At 41.7% G+C, this 22,588-nt stretch overlaps 1 protein-coding gene across 1 annotated transcript in view; it reads left to right on the top strand.

Annotated features, from left to right (window-relative positions):
* npm1b (nucleophosmin 1b) overlaps nt 1-22,588 on the top strand; it is a 107,160-nt gene that overhangs the window by 25,231 nt on the left and 59,341 nt on the right. Inside the window, exons 4-7 of the mRNA XM_048595737.1 lie at nt 4,102-4,195; nt 12,494-12,615; nt 19,805-19,911; nt 21,415-21,553. Coding sequence (XP_048451694.1) covers nt 4,102-4,195; nt 12,494-12,615; nt 19,805-19,911; nt 21,415-21,553 — 462 coding nt within the window. The remainder of the gene's footprint in view (nt 1-4,101; nt 4,196-12,493; nt 12,616-19,804; nt 19,912-21,414; nt 21,554-22,588) is intronic.

The raw sequence follows: 22,588 nt of genomic DNA, 5'->3' as shown, positions 1-22,588 counted from the left end.
ATCTACATACTGTGTCAGGAATCCTTCCTGAACACACTGGGCAAAATCCGTTCCGTCTAAATTATTACAACTAAAAAGTTTCTAATCAATATTTGGATAGTTGAAGTCACCCATGACTACAACCCTGTGACTCCTGCACCTTTCCAGTATCTGCCTCCCAATCCGCTCCTCTACTGCTCTGCACCTATTAGGTGGTCTGTAAAAAAACATTCCAACAAAGTGATTACTCCTTTCTTGTTCCTGACCTCAACCCAACCTAACACTGTAGACATACCATTCTTGAACTGCCTTTCAGTAGCTGCTATACTAACCCTGACTAGCAATGCCATTCCCCCGCCCCTCTTACCATCCTCCACTGTACCAAGTACATTGTTGGGCGATGTCTTTTGAAAAAGGCAAGATCCTCTGCTGGATTTTCATGCTGCTTTGACCAATAGTTAGGTCTTACATGTTCCTACATTTAAATTCCATGTGCTGAGTTTTTGCCCACTCGCTCAGTCTATCAATATCCCCTTGTTGATTCCTTACATCCTCATCACCCATACCCTCCCACCTATTTTCATATCACCAGATTTGGACACATTACATTCTGCCTCCTCCTCCAAGTCATTAACGTAGATGGTTAGTAATCTAGGCCCAAGGATTGAACCTCCACTATTTAGGTCTTATCAAACTGAAACAGACCCATTAATCCAATCTCTGTCTTCTGTATTTTAATCAATCCTCAATCCATGCTAATACGTTATTCCCCACACTTTCAACTCCTATCTTTTTATAGTACCTTTTTATGTGGTCCTTCATCAAATGCCTAGTGAAAATCAAATTACACTACATTTCCTGGTCCCCCTTTATCAACTCTGGTTGTATGTCTTTTAAGTATAAATCATAGAATTAATCATAAAATCCCTCCAGTGTGGAAACAGGCCATTCAGCCCACATAGTCCATACTGCTCCTCCGAAGAACATCCCACCCAGTCCCATTCCTTACCCGTTCCCTTTAACCCGGCATTTCCCATGTCTAATCCACCTAACTTGCACACCCCTGGATACTACGGGCAATTTAACATGGCCAATCCACCTAGCCTGTACATCTTTGGACTGTGGGAGGAAACCCATGCAGACACGGGGAGAATGTGCAAACTCCACACAGACAGTCGCCAGACGGTGGAATCTAACCCAGGTCCCTGGTGCTGTGAGGCAGCAGTGCTAACCACTGAGCCACCGTGCTGCCCCTCTGGCATATTTATCAAACATAAAGAGGGAGAGGTGATGGCCTAGTGCTATTATCACTGCACTGCTAATCCAGAGACCTAGACAACGTTCTGGGGACCTGGGTTTGAATCCCGTCACGGCACATAGTGGAATTTGAAGTCAATAAATATCTGGAATTAAGCATCTAATGATGACAGTGAATGCATTGTCGATTGTCGGAAAAAAAAATCTGGTTCACAAATATGCTTTAGGGAAGGAAACTGCCATCCTTGCCTGGTCTGGCCTCCATGTGACTCCATCCCACAACAATGTGGTTGACTCTTAACTGCCCTCTGGGCAATTAGGGGTGGGCAATAAATGCTGCTTAGCCAGTGACTCCCTCATCCCACAAATTAATAAAGGAAAAACAAAATTTCTCTTTCACAAAAGTATGTTGGCTCTGGATTGCATTAAGCTTTTCTAAATGACCTGCTATTCTTCCTTAATGGATTGTAGCATTTTCCCCACAATGGATGTTAGGCTAACTGGCCTATAGTTTCCTGCTTTTCTGACTCCCTCCTTTAAAGGGGTTGCCACTTCAGTGGTTTTCTAATCCCCAGAATCCACTGTGTTCTGAAACATTTTGACCAAAGTATCCAATAGTTTTGCAGCTGCTTCCTTTAAAAGTGAGAGTGCATGTTTGGTCTGAAGAATTAGGTGGTGCATTTCTAAGTGGGATAGAGGAGTAAAGGGAACTCAACGACAAGTATACCTGTTGCTAAAAATCACACCTCAGGTTAGCAAGGCTATTTTAAAAAAAATAAACTCTGCTTTAGACCTGGAGGGATAGAAAATAACTAAATTATACTGAAACTACATCAAACATTAATTAAATCAGAGTGTTGTGAACAGTACTAGTAACCATATTAAAAATTATTAAAAGTATTGGAGAAGATTCCAACCTTGGCTGTCTGTTTGGAGTTTCCATATTCTCCCTGTGTCTGTGTGAGTTTCCTGCCACAGTCGAAAGATGCGCAGGTTAGGTGGATTGGCCATGGGAAATGCAGCATTACAGGGATAAGGTGGGGGGTTGGGTCTTAATGGTGAGCTCTTTAGAGAGTTGGTGTGGACTCGATGGGCTGAATAGCCTGATTCCACACTATAGGGATTCTATGAAGAGGGTGCAGTGAAGGTTCGCAAAACTGATGCCAGAAATGTATGCTACATATAAAATGGGAAAGCATTGTTGGGCCTTTGTTTTCTCTGTTTCAAAAGGAAAACTTCAGTTCAGCAAATAGAGATCTTCATAGAAGAACATTTGAGACAAAATTCATGAGGTTCTTCTAGATTGATGTTTCTCTTTTTTTTAAGGGGAAGAGGGTAATTACAGGATGTTACTTTTGGATAATCACCATGCAAATATAGCAGAGAATTTGGAATAAACATTTTTCCCCAAAGGATGGTGAGAATGCCTGACTCTCAATAGTAGAGGAAGTGATTGAAGTGCTTGATTTAAGGGGAATCTGGACAAGCATGTGAGGGAAAAGGGGATAGAGGGTTAACAGGGTAAGAGATGGGAGGTGGCTTGAGTGAAACTGTCATGGATTTGTTCAAAGGGAATGGAGTATAAAAATAGGGAATTCTTGCTAAATCTATACCAGGCATGAGTAAGTCCACACCGAGAATACTGTTCTAAAGAATCCGAAACATTAACTCTGATTTCTCTTCACAGACATGCTGAGCTTTTCCAGCAGTTTGTTTTTGTTTCTGAGAATACTGTGAACTGTTTGGACTACCCCTAGTGTCAGTATACCTTTCCTTAGGCAAGGGGACCAGAGAAGGTTCAATATGTTGGTCCCAGGTATGGATAACAAGGTGTAGAGCAGGAGTAACACAGCAGGCCAGGCAGCATCAGAGGATTAGGAAAGCTGACGTTTTGAGTCTGGACTCTTCTTCAGAAATGGGGGAGGGGAAGGGGGTTCTGAAATAAATAGTTGGGGGGGTGGTGATAGAAGGTGGATAGTGGAGCAGAAAGGTGGGAGAGAAGACAGATAGGTCAAGGAGGTGGGGATGAAGCTGATGTTTTCTTTATAAGGAGAGGTTGGTTAGGTTAGGCTTGTACCCATTGGAGTTTAGGAGAGTGCAACACAACCTTATGAAAACCTATTAAATTCTTAGTGCGCTTGACAGGGTAGGGAGAGCGAGAGAGACCCTGCCGCAAAGGGAAACGACCTAAGATCTGAGATCACAATTTGAGTAACAGGTCACCCAGTTAGGATAGAGATGTGGAATTTCTTTGAGGGTGGTCAGTCTGTAGATTTCTTCACTGCAGTGTGATGTGATGCCTGAGTCATTAACTATTCAAGACTGGGATAGATTTTTAGTTGGTGAGCAAATACAGGGTTATGGGGAAAAAGGCAGGCAAATGGATTTGAGGATTATCAGATCAGCTATTCATCTATCAGATCAGCTATTCATCCGTCAGATTCAATGGGCTGAATGACCTACTTCTCCTATGTCTTATGGACTTATGATAACTCTGGATTCATCCCCATCATCACGAGCCACAAATTAATTGTAACATTTCTAATATTGCTACAGCAGTGTAACTTGGCACAGTACTTTGAAAATTAAGAACCTTCTGCTCTTTAACCTCCACAGGAAGTTAAGACAGTTTCTGATGAGCATGGACTTCATATTATATGTATAGAGTGATATGCTTCAGTACTTGAATACAAATTACGTGCATGCACTTAACAAAACTGTTAATGTCGTCACTGTTGAGTCAGTGTGAAATTAACCAGCAGGATAATTGGTGAGCCTGAAAGGGATCTTTAATGTGGTCCTGATAGTGTATTGAGTAAATGAACACCTAATTTGAAACAACGAAACATCTCTCTTGTATTCTAGACCGTCCTGGGAGGTTTTGAGGTGTCCCCTCCGGTCTGTTTACGTCTGAAGACTGGTTCTGGTCCCATCTACATCAGCGGAGAGCACATTGTTGGTGAGTTTGCACAGTGCATTACCTTTAAAACCATTGAATAGAATTTTACTTAGAAATGCAAGTGTGGAGAGGGACACAATAGTGAGAGGGAATTCTGGGGAAAGTTCTGGTTTTCCTGAATAATGACTTGTTCATGTGTGGGTAAAATGCCAAATTTTATGGGCTTTTTGTTTCAAATTCTTTCATGGGAAGTAGGCTTTGCTGGCTGGGCTGACATTTATTGCCCACCTCTAGTTGCCTGGAGAAAATGGTAGCGAGTTGCCTTTTTGAACTTCTGCAGTCCATTTGCTGTAGATAGACTTGCACCGAGGGAGTTTTATGACTTTGACCCAGCGACACTGAAGGACTGGCGATTTATTTCTTAGTAGAGTGTCTTGGAGGGCAAGCATTCAGCTGAGAACATCCGGGCTCTAGCTACTGAGGAGCTTCACCTAACCTCTGTTAATCACCCTCACCCATTCCTGGAGATCTCAGTGTGCCATGTTTTAGTGATCCCTCGTTACGCAAGAAGAGATCATCGCAACTGATAAAGGCAGCCTGGACAGAGGTGGCTGCACAACTCAGTGCCCATGCACTGCTGTAGCTGCAAGAGAGTAAGTGATCTGTGCTCTGACAGGGTATGGAATGTTTCTATTCGTTATTTCATGTCTGATGTGTGTGACTCAACTGATGAATACAATTTGGAATACAATGTAAATAAGTGTGAAGTCATACATTTTGGTAGGAGTAATAGTAAAAAGGATTATTACTTGAATGGTAAAAAGTTGCAGCATGCTGCTATGCAGAGGGACCTGGGTGTCCTTGTGCATGAATCACAGAAGGTAGGTCTGCAGGTACAACAAGTAATTAGGAAGGCAAATGGAATTTTGTCCTTCATTGCTAAAGGGGTTGAAATAAAAAGCAGAGAGGTTATGTTGCAGCTGTACAAGGTGCTGGTGAGGCCACACCTGGAGTACTGTGTGCAGTTTTGGTCTCCTTACTTGAGAAAGGATGTACTGGCACTGGAGGGGGTGCAAAGGAGGTTCACTAGGTTGATTCCGGAGTTGAGGGCGTTGGCTTATGAGGAGAGACTGAGTAGATTGGGATTATATTCATTGGAATTCAGAAGATTGAGGGGGGATCTTATAGAAACATATAAAATTATGAAGGGAATAGATAAGATAGAAGTAGAGAGGATGTTTCCTCTGGCAGGTGAAGCTAGGACAAGAGGGCATAGCCTCAAGATTAGAGGGAGCAGATTTAGGACTGAACTGAGAAGGAACTTCTTCACCCAGAGGGTTGTTAATCTATGGAATTCCTTGCCCAGTGAAGTAGTTGACGCTACTTCAGTAAATGTTTTCAAAAAAAATCTACTTTTTTTTAAAACAATAAAGGAATTAAGGGATACGGTGAGAACGCGGGTAAGTGGATCTGAGTCCACGGAAGAATCAGCCATGATCTTATTGAATGGCGGAGCAGGCTCGAAGGGCCGGACGGCCTACTCCTGCTCCTAGTTCTTGTGTTCTTATGAGTTGTCATTGGAAGTCTGCCACTGCAGTGGATGGGCAGACAAGAGGCTGTGGTTAAGGTTAGGTAAATGAACTGAAATGACACACTGATAGAACCGCCTGGCTCCAAAACCCTTGTCTGTTCCTAAGGTTCTTGAGTAGATTTGTAGCTCGGGTTGTGGATGCTGTGGTTGGTTCGCTCGCAGAGCTGGTTCGTTAGCTCACGGATGTTTGGTTACCTTGCTGGGTAACATCGTCAGTGCAGCCTCTGATGAAGCGCTGTTGTGTTTTCCCGCCTGGTATTTAAACTCTGGGGTCCGTTGGATTTGATTACCTCATTTCCGGTTTTCCTTCGCAGTGGCGTGTGTATATATATAAGGCCTAGTTCTATGTGTTTTATGGTCTTCTTGGTAGAGAACCAGTCTTCTAGGCATTCTCGTGTTTGTCTCTGTTTGGTCTGTCCTCGGATCCTGGTGTTGTCCCAATCGAACTGGTGGTTCTCCTTATCCATGTGAATGGAGATGAGTGAGTATTGGTCATGTCTTTTTGTTGCTAGTTGGTGTTCATGTCCTCATGTGGCCAGTTTTCTTACTGTCTGTCCAATGTAATGTTTGTCGCAGTCCTTGCATGGAATTTTGTATATTACATTGGTTCTGTCTATAGGGGGTAAGGGGTCTTTGGTTCGAGTTAGTAGTTGGCGTAGGGTTGACGTGGGTTTGTGTGCTACTGTGATGCCCAATGGTCGTAGGAGTTTTGTGTTCAGTTTGGATATGTTCTTGATGTTTGGTAGCATGATGAGCGTGTTAGGGCATGCAGCATCTTCCTGTTATTCGTGTGATAGGCATAGTCGGATCCAGTTGTTCAGATATCTGTTGTCCTTAAATACTTGGTGGAGGTACTGTTCTTCATTTTGGCGTAGTTCCGGGTGGCTGCAGTGTGTTGTCGCTTGTTTAAGTAGTGTTTTTGTGCAACTTCATTTGTGGGTGTTGGGGTGGTTACTATTGAAATTCAGTACTTGGTCAGTGTGTGTGGCTTTCCTGTGTACCTTCATCAGGAATTCCCTGTTGGCCCTGCGTTCTACCATGACGTCCAGGAATGGGAGCTGTTCGTTCTCTTCCTCTTCCCTGGTGAATTTGATGCTGGCGCGAGTGTCGTTTATTAGTTGGTGTGTCTCCTCTAGTTTGGTCTGTTTGATGAAGACAAAAGTGTCGTCCACGTACCGGATCCTTTGTTTGAGTTGGATTTGTGGAAGGGCCATGCTTTCGAGCCTCTGTCACCGCTCCTGCTATTAGTCCGGAGATAGGTGACCCCACGGGTGCCCTGTTGATCTGTTCGTAGAACATGGGGTTATAGTTTGCCTTTGTCCAATTTACCACCTTCACCCAAAGACTGCTGTTATCCCTGGCCATGAATATCTTAAAACGCACGTTATTATGGTCGCTACTCCTGAAATGCTCCCCCACTGAAACTTCACCCACCTGGCTGGGCTCATTGCCCAAAAGCAGGTTCACTGTAACCCCTTCCCTGGTTGGACTATTTACGTTACTGTGTCAAGAAACTCTCCGGAATGGTCCTTACAAATTCTGCCTGATCCAAGACCCTACCTCAAAGTGAGTCCCAGTCAATATAGGGGAAGTTAAAATCACCCACCACAACAACCCTGCTGTCTTTACATCTTTTGAAATGTGCTATAACTAGGTCTACAATGCCTTTAGGAAGAGAATTCCAGGATCTTGACCCAGCAATACTGAAGGAACAGCAATATATTTCCAAGTCAGGACAGTGAGTGGCTTGGAGCTTGTAGGTGGTGATGGTCCCATGTATCTGCTGCTCTTGTCCTTCTAGATTGTCATGGTTGTGGGTTTGGAAGGTGCTGTCTGAAGATCTTTAGAGAATTTATTCAGTGTAACTTGTAGATAGTACACCCTGTTGCTACTGAGCTTTGGTGGTGGAGGAGTGTATGTGGTACCAGTCAAGTTGGCTGCTTTGTCTTGGGTCGTTTCAAGCTTCTTGAGTGGTGTTGGAGCTTTACTCGTCCAGGTATGTGGTACTATTCCGTCACACTCCTAACTTGTGCCTTGTAGATGATGGACAGTCTTTGGGGAATCAGGAGGTGACTTACTGACAGCAGAATTCATAGCCTCTGATCTACAAAGGTTACGAATAAGTAACCGCAATATTTCTATGGCTAGTCCAGTTCAATTTCAGATCAGTGGTATCTCCCAAGATTTTAATGGGGAATTCAGTTATGGTAATGGGAATGTCAAGGAGCAATTGTTAGAACTTCTCTTGGTTTTTTTTAATTCATGGGATGAGGTTGCCACTGCTCGGCCGGCATTATTGCCAGTCCCTGTTTACCCAGAGGACAGAAAAGGGCCATCCACCTTGCTGTGGTTCTAGAGTCACATGTAGGCCAGACCAGGTGAGGATAGTAGTTTGCTTTCCCTGAAAGACATTAGTGAACCAGATGGGTTTTTCCTGACAATTGGGAGTGGTTTCATGGTCATCAGTAAATTCTGAATTCCGGATTTATTTTTTTTAAATTGGATTCAATTTCCACCACCTGCCGTGATGGGATTCGAACCTGGGCCCCTAGAACATTAGGCTATTAATAGGTTAACAATTAGGCCACTAGGCCATCACCTCCCCTTGGAGATGGTCATTGTCTGGCATTTGTGTGGCATGGATATTACTTGCTACTTTTCAGCCCAAGGCTGGATGTTGTCCAGATCTTGTTACATTTGGATGTAGACAGCTTCGGTGTCTGAGGACTTATGAAGGGTGCTGATCATTGTGGAATCATCCTGACTGTTCCCAAACCATCTCCTCTTTGAAGATTAGGAAGAGTTCGGGTCAATACCTCTGAGTGAGACTGGGTAATTTCCCCCCCCCCCAGCAGCTATGTTTTTCTACTCTCTAGAGTTTAGAACAATGAGAGGAGTTCACTGGAAGTATATAAGATGCTAAAGGGGATTGACAAACAAGATGTAGAGAGGACGTTTCCTCGTGGGGCAATCTGGAATGAGAGATAAGGGGTAGCAGATGTAAAACAGAGACAAGGAGAAATTACTTCTTTTGAAAGAGTGAATCTGTGGAATTCACTACCCCAGAATTTGGTGGATGTCGGGACATTGAATAAATTTAAGGAGGAGATAGACAGATTTTTCATTTGTAATGGGTCGAAGGGTTATGGGGAGCAAGTAGGAAAATGGAGTTGAGGCTGAAGTGAGATCAGTCATGATTGTACTAAATGGTAGAGCAGTCTCGAGGGGCTGAATTGCTTACTCCTGCTCCTAGCTCTTATAAGACTAAACTGTATTTGAAAGTCTTATTTTGACTTTTATCTGTGCATAATTGGTGTATAAGTTAAGCATTTTTGAAACTTGTGTGTTTATTAAACATTGAGTCATTATGTTTGCACTAATCCCTTTTAAAGGGTGTGAACTTAATTTATTTTCTTTGTCTTGAATGCAGTTTTAATTTGAAACAGAGGCATAGGCTCTTATAAGAAGTGAATTAACATGTTGATCTATTACCCCAGAACAAATTAACAGCCCAAGATGTTTTAGGGTGAAAGTCTTCTCATTCAACCTTTAGGCTCAAGGAGGCGGTGTAGAAGCAGGAACCTTCACTTTAAGACTTCGGTTCACAAAGAAAACCTCATACAACTGAGACCCTGGAGAGAAGTGTTGCCTCAGATCTTGATGGTATCGGGAATAATCTTGGTAAGTACTTGCGTATATGTGGTTGTGAAAATTTATTGGAGTGTATTACTCCATGGTGGCTTGTAAAACTCTGTAACCGAAGCCTATGTAATTTTCAGTCTGTGTGAATATTAGTGAAATGACAAATGCCTGGGTAATTTATGGACTTTATTTTCTGGTTACAGATTGGTCTCGATGTGATGCAAACACATTTTGAAGGACAGGTGACCCCAGTGCATCCGCCATACCTAGCACCATTGCTGGGGAGCCATGCACCAGCCTGAATCACTTCAGAATACACTCTTGAAATGTTATGATGGTGCGACTTGCACATTCGAGAAAGTTGATGTCGTTCAGCATCTTTCAGGATGTAAAGGGCACATGACACACATGGAAGATAAGTTGCTTTGGGAAAAGGATTTTGAGCCATCGTTGGGATCTATCTCAAGAATCAGAAAAGTATGGATTTTGGTGCATCTAAGTTTGAGTGCAGTTGACAGCCAAAGGACATTGGGGCTTCATGGTGGACTTGGAGTTGAATTTGAGTTGATTGTCGTTCAGGACTGCCCTCGCTAGTTGGGTTGTTCTTCAGACTGCAGCAGAAAAAGCCTTGGAGTAACTTGGTCAGTCTTGTGCCATCTTCAAGCATGTGTTCATTAAAGTTGAAGAATAACAAGAACCCCAGAAACTGATAAGTCAGCTACGTGGAGGATGGATAGGTTCCTTTCTGATGTGTCATTTTTTTAATTGCATGGAGCATTAAAAACACTAATTGAGCACTGATTTAATGAGTGTACTGACCTTGAATTAGTAAAATGTCAAAAATACTTGCAAATAAACATGATTGCACAAATAGTGTGGTGGTTTCCTTATTCCTTCTAAAGCTGATTCGGACTGTAAGCATAAAATCAAAATATTGTGGATGCTGGAAGGCTGAACTAAGAACAAAATGTTGGAAATACTGAGACAGGAAGCACCTGTGGAGAGAGTAACAGATTTTGGAGCCCCTTTCTTAACAGCACTGTAATGTCTCCTTTCCCCTCACACAGACACGATACAACCACAGCAGTTCAAGAAGGTGTCTCACCCCTACCTTGGACAAAAGGTGCTGGCTTGAGCCAATGACACCTACATCCTGTGAACAAATAATTACAAAAATAACATTACATGTTGTGATGACCTTTTTTTTGCAGGTGTTGGGTGGAGGACAGGGTAGATGGAATAACGCAAGATTCCATATGCAGTAACCAGTGTGTTAATGGAGATGGTAAAGAAACAGGTGCATAAATAAGGAATGAATGGCTACATGAACACCATCTAACTGCAATGTAAAAGAGGGAGCGAAACGACAAAACTGAAGCAGCAAAATTAGAAAAGGAAACAACACTTCAAGCGAGGTGATGGCAGAGGCTGTTATCTAAAGAAGTTTATGCTGAGTCCTGAATGCTGTGGGAGTATCAAGCTGAAAAATAAGGTGCTGTTCCTCAAGTTTGCTGGAGCCCTGGATGGCTCAGAGATGGAGAGGTCTCAGCATGTGAGCAAGGTGGAGATTAAAAATGACAGCCAGAAGCTTGCTTCTGCTAGGGGATTGAACTTGTGGAAGGTGTTCTACAAAGTGGTCACTCAGTCTGCTGTTTGTACTCCCTAGGAGCAATTGTGATGTGAACGTCACATACTGTATAATAAATTGGAGAAGATGAAAGTAAATTGCCTTTTTGCTTGGAGGTGATGTTTGAGGCCTTTGATGAGAAGAGAAAAGGGGAAAGAACAAGGCAACTAGGGGTAGGCAGTAAATGCTGGCCCAGCCAAGGAAGCTCACAGCCCCCTCAAAGAATTTTAAAAAAGCGCCTTACATCAAGCTATGAATACTGACTGCCTTTTCGTTTTTGAAGAAAATCAATTATTGTGGCAGTTTCCTGTCCAAGGCCTCAATAGATACAAGATAGCGTAGATATTAAGTTCAATCAAAACAACCTTTCCATCTTAGCCTACAGATTCCTTCAAAAAGGAACACTTTTTTACAGATATAAACAGACATCTTGATGATACAAGAGACAGTAGACTGAGGCAGTTGGTAAATCTGGAGTTTTGGTTAGGTAAAGTACAGATCTACCTTTTCACATAAGCTGGATCAGGACAGCAGTGCTGAGATTCTGTAGTATGTTTATAAGGACTCCAGGAGTCCTGGAAATGCACTGTGGTGACCAGATCAAAGAGAAGGGCTAGTTATGGTTTTACAAATAGATTTGGGAAAGCAGTGTTCTTATTTTTTTGTTTCTTAAGTTTTGGATGATAGGAAACCTCTGATAGGTAAAATGAAAAGGTTTGTTGTGCAGATGCTATTTTTACAAAAAAAACTTTGGGTTTATGTCTTTGTATCTCCAAATGATCTGTACATTCATACAAAATAAGATACCGTGAAGTACATGTGCTTGTTATGAAAGTGAAATTTGACAACCGGAATGTGCAGTAGGATCTCACTTGGCTTCTCATTTGAGTGTTCCTTGTTAGACTAATGGGCAAGACCCCAAACTCCTGAATAATGTTAATAGATCTTTTGATATATGGGTATGTCTATATGGATATGTATTGGTGTGGGCGTTAGCAATTCTTCAATTAGGCAATGCCTGTTTTTCTTTCTACAGTTTTCATCCTTGTTCTCATTGCCTTGCTGCTGTCTAGCCTTAACTTCCTTCAGTGTTTATGTCAATTGTTATATAACAGTAGATTTGAAGTATCTTAGGCTGTTTAGGGCTGAAGCTGGCATGTAAGTAAAAAGTAGAGTCAAAGTCACAGTAGTCATATCAGACCATAGGGCTGCTCTCTCATTAGAGGCAACTGGTGGTGGTTTGACCTGAGGATCACCACACCTCAGACAAGGGCAGGGAAGTCAAGAAGGAGAATCATTCATGGTGACCTCGGCCAATGGACGAACTGAATCCGCGCTGTTGGTGTCACTCTGCACTACGAACCATCCATCCGGCCAACAGAGCTGATTTATTGTACCATCCATGCAACGTGATTTTGATATAGTGTGGATATCTTTAGATTAATTTTAGTATTGCTCTTTCGAAGTACTTAACAAGTACTTTCTGAAATATTTACAGGTATGTCTGACTCCGACTCCGAATCAGAGTCTGAATCTGAAGAGAATCACCAGATGAAGCCGCCTGTGAAGAAGGAACCTGTCAAACTTGCATTGTCCCCCAGTACACAGCACCCTGTTAAGGTATGGAGCAGAGGAAACTTTCACTTTTGTGTGGAACCTCGTTCAATGATGGATTGATCACTTAAACCTATGGGTGAAAAATCTGAACTTTTTAAGTGTTTATAAGTGCAGTCTTGTCACACATGAACCCTAGTACAGTAGTGTAGTGTTTTTAGAGGCCATTTCCTGTGAGGGATGAGTCATACAGCACGGAAACAGACCCTTCGGTCCAACCAGCCCATGCCGAACATAATCCCAAACTAAACTAATCCCACCTGCCTGCTCCTGGCCCATAACCCTCCAAACCCTTCCTATTCGTTTATCCATCCAAATGTCTTTTAAATGTTGTAATTGTACCCGCATCCACCACTTTCTCAGGAAGTTCATTTCACATGTGAGCCACCCTCTTGCATTTTAAAAAAAAAAATTGCCTCATGTCTTTTTTTAAATCTCTCTCCTCTCACCTTAAAAATTGCCCCCTAGTCTTCAAATTCCCCATCTTAGGGAAAAGACAACTACAGTCAACTTTATCTGTACCTCTCATTCTTTAATAAACTTCTAGAAGGTCAACTTTCAACCTCCTACGATTCAGTGAAAAAAGTCCCAGCCTTTCCCTATGACTCAAACTTTTCATACAAGGCAACATCCTGGTGAATCTCTTCAGAGAACAGAGGCATTGATCTCCCCTTGTTAAAAATGATATTTTCCAGAATAATGCAGCCCTAGAGGAAGCAATAGGACAAATTGTATCAGTGTTAGCTTTGGAAAGGGTCCTTTGATTAATTTCACTCCTTTTCAAACCTTCAATAAATTTTGCTTCAAATATTTGACCAATTCCCTGTTGACAATTCCTTGTAGCAACTTCCACTTATCCTGGCAGTGCATTCCAGATCATAATAGCTTGCTGTGTTTATATATAAACAATATCTATTCTTCTCTTCTCTTCTGCTTAGAGTTATAAAGGTTTACAGCACAGAGAAAGACCTTTTGGCCCATCACGTCTGCACCCAAAAAAGCCTAAAACACCCACTTAACTATTCTAATGCCATTTTCCAGCACTTACCCCTTACCATCAGAAGTGTACATCTAAATATTTCTTGAATTCATGAAGGTTTCTGCCTCTATCACACTTACAGGCAGAGTTCCAGATTCCGACCATCCTTTAGGTGAAAAAGATTTTCCTCATATCTCCTCTAAACTTTCTGTCCCTTCCCTCAAATCTGTCCTGTCTGGTCATTTCCCCTTGGTGGTAGGATCAAAGTTCCTTCCTGTCTTACAGCCCTCGTAATTTTATATTTTTCCATTATATCCCCTTTCAATCTCCCCTGTGCTAAGGAAAAACAACCCCAGTCTGTTCAAACTGACTTCATAACTAAAACTCTCCAACATCCTGGTAAATCTCCCCTGCTCCCCATCTTGGTTCTTTTGCTGATTACCTTCCATCTGTTCAATGATCCTGCCGTTGAACTCCTTTCCCATTTCTGTCTGTAAATCTTTGTAGGTGTTTATGCTACATACGTGTGAACACATTTATCCTGTACTTTCATCATAATCTAGTTCTGTCCTTGCTTGTCTCACACCCTCCCTGATCTGCTCTTCATGAGAATCATCCCCTGTTCTTTTCCTCTTTTCCAACTCAGGCACTGACAATGTAACATCCCTTCTTGGTGCTACTGATGCTGATGTGCTCTCCTCCTTTGTCGCCTCACTTTTCAAATCTGAAGACGTTGTCTTTCTGCTTAGAGATACAGTCCTTCACTTTCTGATTGCAAACTGCCACTCCCTTCTCCAATCTTGCTTTTTCTTCAAAATCCTTTGATTTGTCACCTCCCAAATCTTTCCATCTTTCTCAGAACTGGATGCTTTGATCCCTCAAGCCAGGTTTTCATTCCTGCCGTTGTGGTGTAACTGTTCTTATGAAATCAAAAACAGAATTGTGTGTAATTGTGACAAAAGGTGAACTGTCCTTCAGCCGATTGGCTTTACCATCCTATAACAGCTCTCTATTGTTGTCCAGCTGGGCAGAACTGGAGGTGTCATTGAGTTGTATCTCCCTAATAATTGTCAGATAATCATCTGCAGTAGCTTCTCTCTTTCTGCTCGCTGTGCGCCCCAAAAAATCTATCAGTGGCTCCTTCCAGTTCTTCATCTACGTATATCTTTTGGTGACATTATCTGATAACATTGCATTAGCTTTCATGTGTACGCCAACAGCAGCAAGCTACACTGTCTTTCGTTACCCTCCATCAGTACTGAAGAACAAATTCCTTCAAATAATAGGTTATTGAGAAAACTGAAGTAATTGGTTTAGTTCCTGTCTCGGAAATCTTTCTGCTGCCGACTCTATATCTCTGCCTGGCAACTGACTGACACCAAACATAGAAAATACACAGGAAATACGAGTAACATTTTTCCTTCGAGCCTGCTCCGCCATTCAACTCGGGGATAAGCTAAGGGAAAGTCACTAGATGAGCAGTAGTAGATATTTAATAAAGCTCAGCAAAAATTTATTCTGGACTAAAAGAAAGACTCGATATAAATGATGAACCATCTGTGGTTAACAAGGGCTGTCAAGGAGTGTTTCCAACCAAAATCTAAGGCATACAAGTCATGAAAATTAGTGGTAAGTGGGAGGCTTGGCATTGTTCCTAAAAGGCTAATAAACATGGAGATAATTGATCATGAAAGTTAATTGCCAAGAACTGTACAAAATAATTAACAAGAGCTTCTACAGGTAAATAAGGAAGAGAATAACTGAAGTAAGTACGGGATCTGTGGAGGATGTAACTGAGGAGTTGATAAGAGAACAAGGAAATAGCAGATAATTTAAACTGATATTTTGCATTAGTCTTCATGCTGGATGACACTATAAACATCTCAAAGACTACAAGTAAAGTACTAATGTGAGAAAAAAAATCTTGTTTCTATTACAAGGGATAAAGTATTTGACAAGCTAATGGGACTAAAGGCAGTTAACTCCCCAGGATGATGGCACGCATCCCAGAGTTTTAAAGGAAGTGGCTGCAGAGATAGTGAAGGCATTGGTAGAAATATTTGAGATTTTACTGGATTCTGAGAGGGTCCAGAGAACTGGAAACCTGCTAATGTGACACTCCTGCTCAAGAAGGAAAGGAGACGGAAAGCAAGAAACTAAACTAGTGTTAGTCTACCATCTGTCATTGGGAAAGCACTAGACCCCATTCTTAATGATAAAATAGGACATTTAGAAAGGCATAATGCATTCAAACAGAATCAGCATGGTTTTGTGAAAGGGAAATAATGTTTGGCAGATATAGCATTCTGGGTCTGCCAACATCGATTGGACTACAATGGTCGAGAAGGCAGTTTCCCATCACCAGCCAGCAATGCCCATGTCATATCGATGAATATAAAACAAAAATGCCAGAATTCTTAGAGGATATGCAAGCAGAGATGATAAAGGGGATTGGGATTTCCACAAGGTGCCACAAAAAGGTTATTGGGTGGCATGGTGGCTCAGTGGTTAGCACTGCTGCCTCACAGCACCAGGGACCCAGGTTTGATTCCAGCCTCAGGCGACTGTCTGTGTGGAGTTTGCACATTCTCCCTGTGTCTGCGTGGGTTTCATCCGAGTGCTCTGGTTTCCTCCCACAGTCCAAAGATGTGTGGGTTAGATGAATTGGCCAAGCTAAATTGCCCATAGGGATGTGTAGATTAGGTGGGTTATAGGGGGATGAGTCTGGGTGGGATGCTCTGAGGTTTGGTGTGGACTTGTTGGGCTTGGAGGGTCTGTTTCCACACTGTAGGGATTCTATTCTATTCTGTAGTAGTTCTTAATATTGGGGTATTGCATTAGCATGGATCGAGCATTTTTTAAAACACAGAAGACAGAGTCCGGATCAATGGCTCTTATTCAGGTTGGAAAGAGTTTGCTGATGGAGTGCTAAGGCGATCAGTGCTCGGACCTCAATTATTTAACATTATTGACTTGGAGGAGAAGAGCAGAATATCATGAATCCAAATTTATTGACGATACAAAAATAGGTGGGAGGGCATGTTTTGATGAGGGCATGAGGATATTTTGAATAAGAAGTCAAAAACTTGGAAGATGATGTTAAATGTTATTTAAATGGAGAGAGACTCCAAAAAAGTGCAGTGGAGAGAGCTCTGGGTGTTCTTGTGTATGAAACACAAAATAAAGAGCGGGCAGCTGAAGCAAGTAATTAAGAAGGCAAATGAAATTTTGGCCTTTATTGCTAGAAGGCACAGCGGCTCAGTGGTTAGCACTGCTGCCTCAAATCCCTAGGGTCCCAAGTTCGATTCTCCCCTCGGGCGACCGTCTGTGTGGAGTTTGCACAATCTCGTCGTGTCTGTGTGGGTTTCCTCTGGGTGCTCTGGATTCCTCCCACAGACCGAACATGTGCAGGTTAGGTGGATTGACCATGCTAAATTGCCCATAGTGTCCAGTATGTGCAGGTTGGGTGGACTAGCCTTGGGAAGTGTGGGGATGGGGTGGCTCAGGGTGGGATGCTGTTCGGAGGGTTGGTGTGAACTCGATGGGCCAGATGGCCTGCTTCTACGCTGTAGGGTTTCTACAATTCTGTGAGGTTGGAGTTCAAAACCAGTGAAGTCTTGGTACAACTGTACATGGTGTTATTGAGGTTCCACATTCCATACCACTTTGGTAACTGTATTTTAAAAAGGGCATCGGAGGCAGTTCAAAAGAGATTTACTAGCTTCATTCCTAGGATGAAGAGGTTGATTTATCAAGAATTGGAGGGTTAATATCTAATGATATTGTCTCTGGATTGTTAATCGGGGGACCCAGGTGATGTTCTAGTCATTTAGTCATTTATTGTCACTTGTATCTTCTAACAAAAATAAAAGTGAATAGTATTTAAGTCACTGTACCACAGCACCTATATTAATAATAGAAGGCCTGGATAAGAAAAGACATTAAGACAAAGTCTATCTTAGTTCAATTCCTAGCTCCTGGGTTCAGGAGTAGACAGTACTGCTGCAAAACCGTCTCAAGGGGCTACTGGATTACCAGCTACTGGATTACCAGGCTGCTGGAATACTGGGTTGGAAGCCGCTGCCGAAGCTGGCCAACTGCATCGGGCCGTTGTCTATTTCGGGAAAGAAGATGTCTCAAAAGCCGCCCAAAGGAATCCCGGGCAGAAACCACATCAACTCTGCAGCTGCTGCTAGCCCTCGCTGACGTAGCTGCCGATACCAGGCCCCCATGCTCATCCCTCTGCCAGCCACTTCCTTGACGTCACTTCTAGACCCCCACTCCGGACTCATCAGCTGCCTTACCACCAGTCTCCGGGTCCCGCTGTGGGCTCACTAGCCTGAGGACCCGGGTTCAAATCACAGCATGTCAGATGGTGGAATTTGAATTCAATAAAAAAAATCTGCAATTAAGAGTCTAATGATCATCACGAATCCATTGCCAATTGTGATGAAAAACCCATCTAGTTCACTAATGACTAATACCCTTTAGGGGGAGAAAACTGCCATCCTTGCCTTGTCTGGCCTACATGTGACTCCAGACCCACAACAATGTGGTCGACTGTTAACTGTCCTCTGGGCAATTAGGGATGGGTAATAACTGTTGGTCTAGCTAGTGATGCCCTCAGCCCATGAACGAATGAAAAGAAAAATATAAGATTCGGCGGGGGTTTGACAGGGTAGACATTGAGATGTCTCCAATTGTTTAGGTTACCTCACACTAGGGAACAAAGTTATGGGATAAGGGGTCACTGATTTAAAATTGACATGTAAAGAAATTTCTTCTCCCAGAGTGAATGTCTGGAATTCTCTACCCCAGAGAGTTGTGAATACTAGATCACTGGAAATATTTAGAGGTTGTAGGTGGTTTTGGAAATATCAGGGAGTTGAGAACTGTGCTAGAGGATTTATGCCCTGGGGTACATTAGCCATGATGTTGAATGGTGAGATAGAATGACTGACTGAATGGCCTACTCCAGCTCCTCTTACATTCTTATGTTCTTTTGAGTACCCTAATTTTAATCTATCCATTATTTCTGTCCATGCTGTCAGCTGCTTAAATCTTGACCTCCAGAATTCAGTCTTCAAACCTAGCTGCCTCCTCTTCTTTCCTTCATAAGGCTTCTCTTAAAATCTTCTGTTTTAGAAGCATCAGATCAGTAATAGGCCATTCAGCCTCATGAGCCTGTTCCACTGTTCAATGAGATCAGTACTGATCTGTGACTAACTGTACATTCCTTAATACCTTTGCTTAACAAAACATTATCTCTCAGATTTAAAACTAACAACTAATCCTAGCATCAGTTGCTATTATGGAAGAGTGTTCCAAACATTTACTACCCTTGGTATGTAGAAGTGCTTCCTAACATCTCTCCGGAGTTTTAGAATCTCCAACCAGTGGAAATACCTTATCTACCTCCCACCCCCTTTTCCTGTTAATAGTTTGAAGACTTTGATCAGATCACCCCTAAACCTTCTAAATTCTAGAGAAAACAGGCTAAATCCATATAATCTGTCCTCCTATTTTAAACCCTGAAATCTGGGTATCATTCTTGAGCATCTATGTTGTACTCCCTCCAATGTCAATATATCCTCCCTAAGATGTTTGATCAACTTCTTGGTCCCTTACACTAATACCTATAACTTAGTGTAAAAATTCCCTTTACAATGCTGCTGCAGCATCTTAGGTCATTGTATTATCTTAAAGATGCTATATGCTGTAGGCTGCTGTCTTCTCCCGCATTACTTCATTTAAACTTAAGTATTCCATCTATTCCTAGCTCCCTTTTGGACCTACGTACCTTCTCTTTTTAAATGCATCTGTACCATTCACTTCAACCACTCTATCTGCATTTTTCATCACTCTCTCTAGGTAAAGAAGTTTCTCCCGAGAGCTAGAATGGATTTTTTTGGTGACAATACTACGTTCTGGGTTCAAATCCCTTACAAGGTTTTATTTCTGTCTATCATGTCCAATCCTTCGTAATTCCAGCAGATCACTTTGCAATCTTTTTGAGAGAATAGAGCCCCAGCGTGCTCAGTTTTTGCCTTCAGGTATGATCTATTATACAACAAATTATTTCTAAGGCCGCTGACAATCTTAATTTCCTCTTTACTGGCCATCCTCTTCAGTACTATGAGTCCAGATATTTTCCAATTAACAGGCTTTCCCATTCTTGGTCCTATTGCTGGCTCTGATAGTCTTTTCTGTTTATAGAAAAAGCCAAAGCTAGAAAAGTCATTAAAAGATAAGGTGATGAATGATAAAACTGAAAATGAAGATGATGCTGATGATGAAGATGAAGATGATGACGATGAAGATGAGTAAGTTTGTTCTTCACTTCCCCCTTCCATTTTTTTTGGAGACATTGAATTAATGAAACTCCTTATCGTTCTGGAAATACAAGTACATTACAAGAGGAAAGTTCTTCTGTGTATAGTCATGTAATCTGACCACTATATTATTTCATGTGTGGACACAGATAGTGTTCAGTAACAATATAATGAATGCACCGAAGCTAAACAGAGGTTTTGAATAGTTTGTTTGACAGATTTAATAGATGCAGAGGAGTATTGTCAGCTGGAATCTAGTTGAAAATTCTGGTTTGGAAATTGACAAAGGCCGGCTGGTGTAGGTACAGAATGTTTGAAGGAGTCTGACCAGCAGCCTTGATCATGACAAAGTAGAATATTGTTTATATTTACAGTGTGTTAGATACTCAGGACTTAGAAACAAGCTTGAATCTAATAGACCAGTTCAACTAACTTTTTATATTTTATACATGATGAAAAGCTGAGCAATTTACGATTCTTTCTGACTCCTGAGATCTGATTTTAGCTTTGAAGTAGTTGCTTATGCCTGCTATTGCTATTGTTGCGCCTGTGTAACATGTCTACAAACATTGCGCTTCCGGGCATTTGTCTGATGCCTGGAAGTTACAAAAAATTAAGTGTGATTTCATTGTGATGTTATAACTGAAATATTTTTTTAAAAATTGACATGGCTATTGTATTGGATGCAAATTAATGTCACAATGCTGCTTAATTACTAATTGAGCAACAATTATTGAGGGAATCATTCACAGTTGTTCAGTAAAATAGGTGAAAGGCACTCCTATTAGTTGTCCCTCAATTCAAGGATCATGTTGATTGAGGATCGTGGGTTTCTGCCAGAGAAATTCATGATTCTTAAGCAACCTGATTCTTGAACTTTGTGTGCATGGGCAGGAAGACCCATGAGATTGGGTAATCCAGAGGGCAGGATTTCCTTCATAGAATATTACCACTTCAGGAAACTACAGTTAGGTCGCCCCTGGGTTAGGTTTTGTCAGGGATAAGATGGAATTCCATGGTTTCGATAAGTTGGTAGAGGATGAGCTAGAGCAGGAGTAAGTGCAAAGAATCTTGATGTGAAAGCCATGTGGCTGCATGCTGTAACAGTAAGGGTATGGATGATTAAATTTTCAGTGTCAGGTGGGTAAAAAGGAACAATAGGAGATATCACTTGAAGTATCTTAAAAGGCCATAACGCAAGACAAACTTTTGACCTGCAAATGTAAAATGCTAAAGATGATGTAAATCAGATATGAAAATAGAAAATGCTGGAGATGTTCAGCCAGCTAAGCTGCTTCTGTAGAGAGAAAAAAAAGTTAATTTTTTGATTCGGGGACTGTGTTGAACTTGAAACATCTGTTGCTCTTCCCACAGATGATGTGTGACCTGCCGAGTTCTGTTGTTGCCTTATAAATTGTACTGGAACCCTTAACTGCAGTAGGTATCGTGTATCATTTACTGAAGGTTTGCTGAATTTTATGCCTGGTATTCTAGGGAGGAAGATGATGAAGAAGAAGAGGAGGACGAAGATGACGACGACGACGATGATGATGACGATGATGAGGAAGAGGAGGAGGAGGAGGAAGAAGATGAGGAAGAGATTGTGAAGACTGCTATAAAAACACCCATTAAAGTGAGTTAACGTTACTCTTATTTTGAAATTTCAAAAATAGGAACAGACGTAGGCCATTTGACCTTTTTGTACCTCCATTCCATATAATCACGGGTGATTATTCTACTCTAACCTGTTCCTGCTTTTGCATGAACCCATTGATCCCTTTAGCCATAAGACCTATATCTATCTCCTTAAAAACATTCAATGCTTTGGCCTCAACTACTTTCCGCAGCAGACAATTCCACAGGTTCACCACACTGTAGGGGAATAAATTTCTCCTCATCTCAATCCTGAATATAGATAACTAATACTTTTCCTCCAATTTGTGAGGGACAAAGAAACTATTGATACTTGTAGTTTAGAATAATGATACTGCTGGATTTGAACATGGAGCCACAAATATGATGGGATTCAACCTTTTCACGTTGGTGCAAAGGAAGTCCCAGGGCAAAGGTCAAACTCTGAAGTGTTACTTCCACATTTTTGTTTTACAACTTCTCAAGATAAGGGAATTTACAAAATTGATCCAGATAAATGGTGTTTGATGTGGTTGAAAAATCCAGAGACTGAGCGACATAACTTTTTTGAAAAATATAATTAGTAGCAATATGGTAAGATGGAAATAAAACTGCTTTCCAGCCAACTGCTAATGGAGCTGTGGAATATGTTGCCAAGTCTATATTAGGCCTTTGAAGATGGTAGGACGTATTGAAAGAATAGTTGACAATTTCATAAATGGAATTACTGAGTACAAAAGTGGAAGAGTTATCCTGAACTGTTATAGAGATCCAGTTAGGCTACAGATAGTGCATTGCACTCAGTTCTGGTCACCAGGCTGTGGGAAGGATGTGAGGGTCCTTTTGGGAATGTGTAAAGAGCTTTAGCTGAATGCTTTCAGGAATGAGGGATTTTAGCTGCACTGTTAAACTGAAGAAGCTGATGTTATACTTCTTGGGACAATGGATATTCGTTCGAAATGCTAAAAAATTAAAGGGAGATGGCAGTATCGTGGTAAGGTCACTAACAAGTAATTTAGGGGACCATTGGTTCAAA

The sequence above is a fragment of the Rhincodon typus genome, chromosome 1, assembly GCF_021869965.1.
Source record: "Rhincodon typus isolate 14 chromosome 1, sRhiTyp1.1, whole genome shotgun sequence".
Taxonomy (NCBI): domain Eukaryota; kingdom Metazoa; phylum Chordata; class Chondrichthyes; order Orectolobiformes; family Rhincodontidae; genus Rhincodon; species Rhincodon typus.
This window is presented reverse-complemented; position numbering and strand designations above follow the sequence as displayed.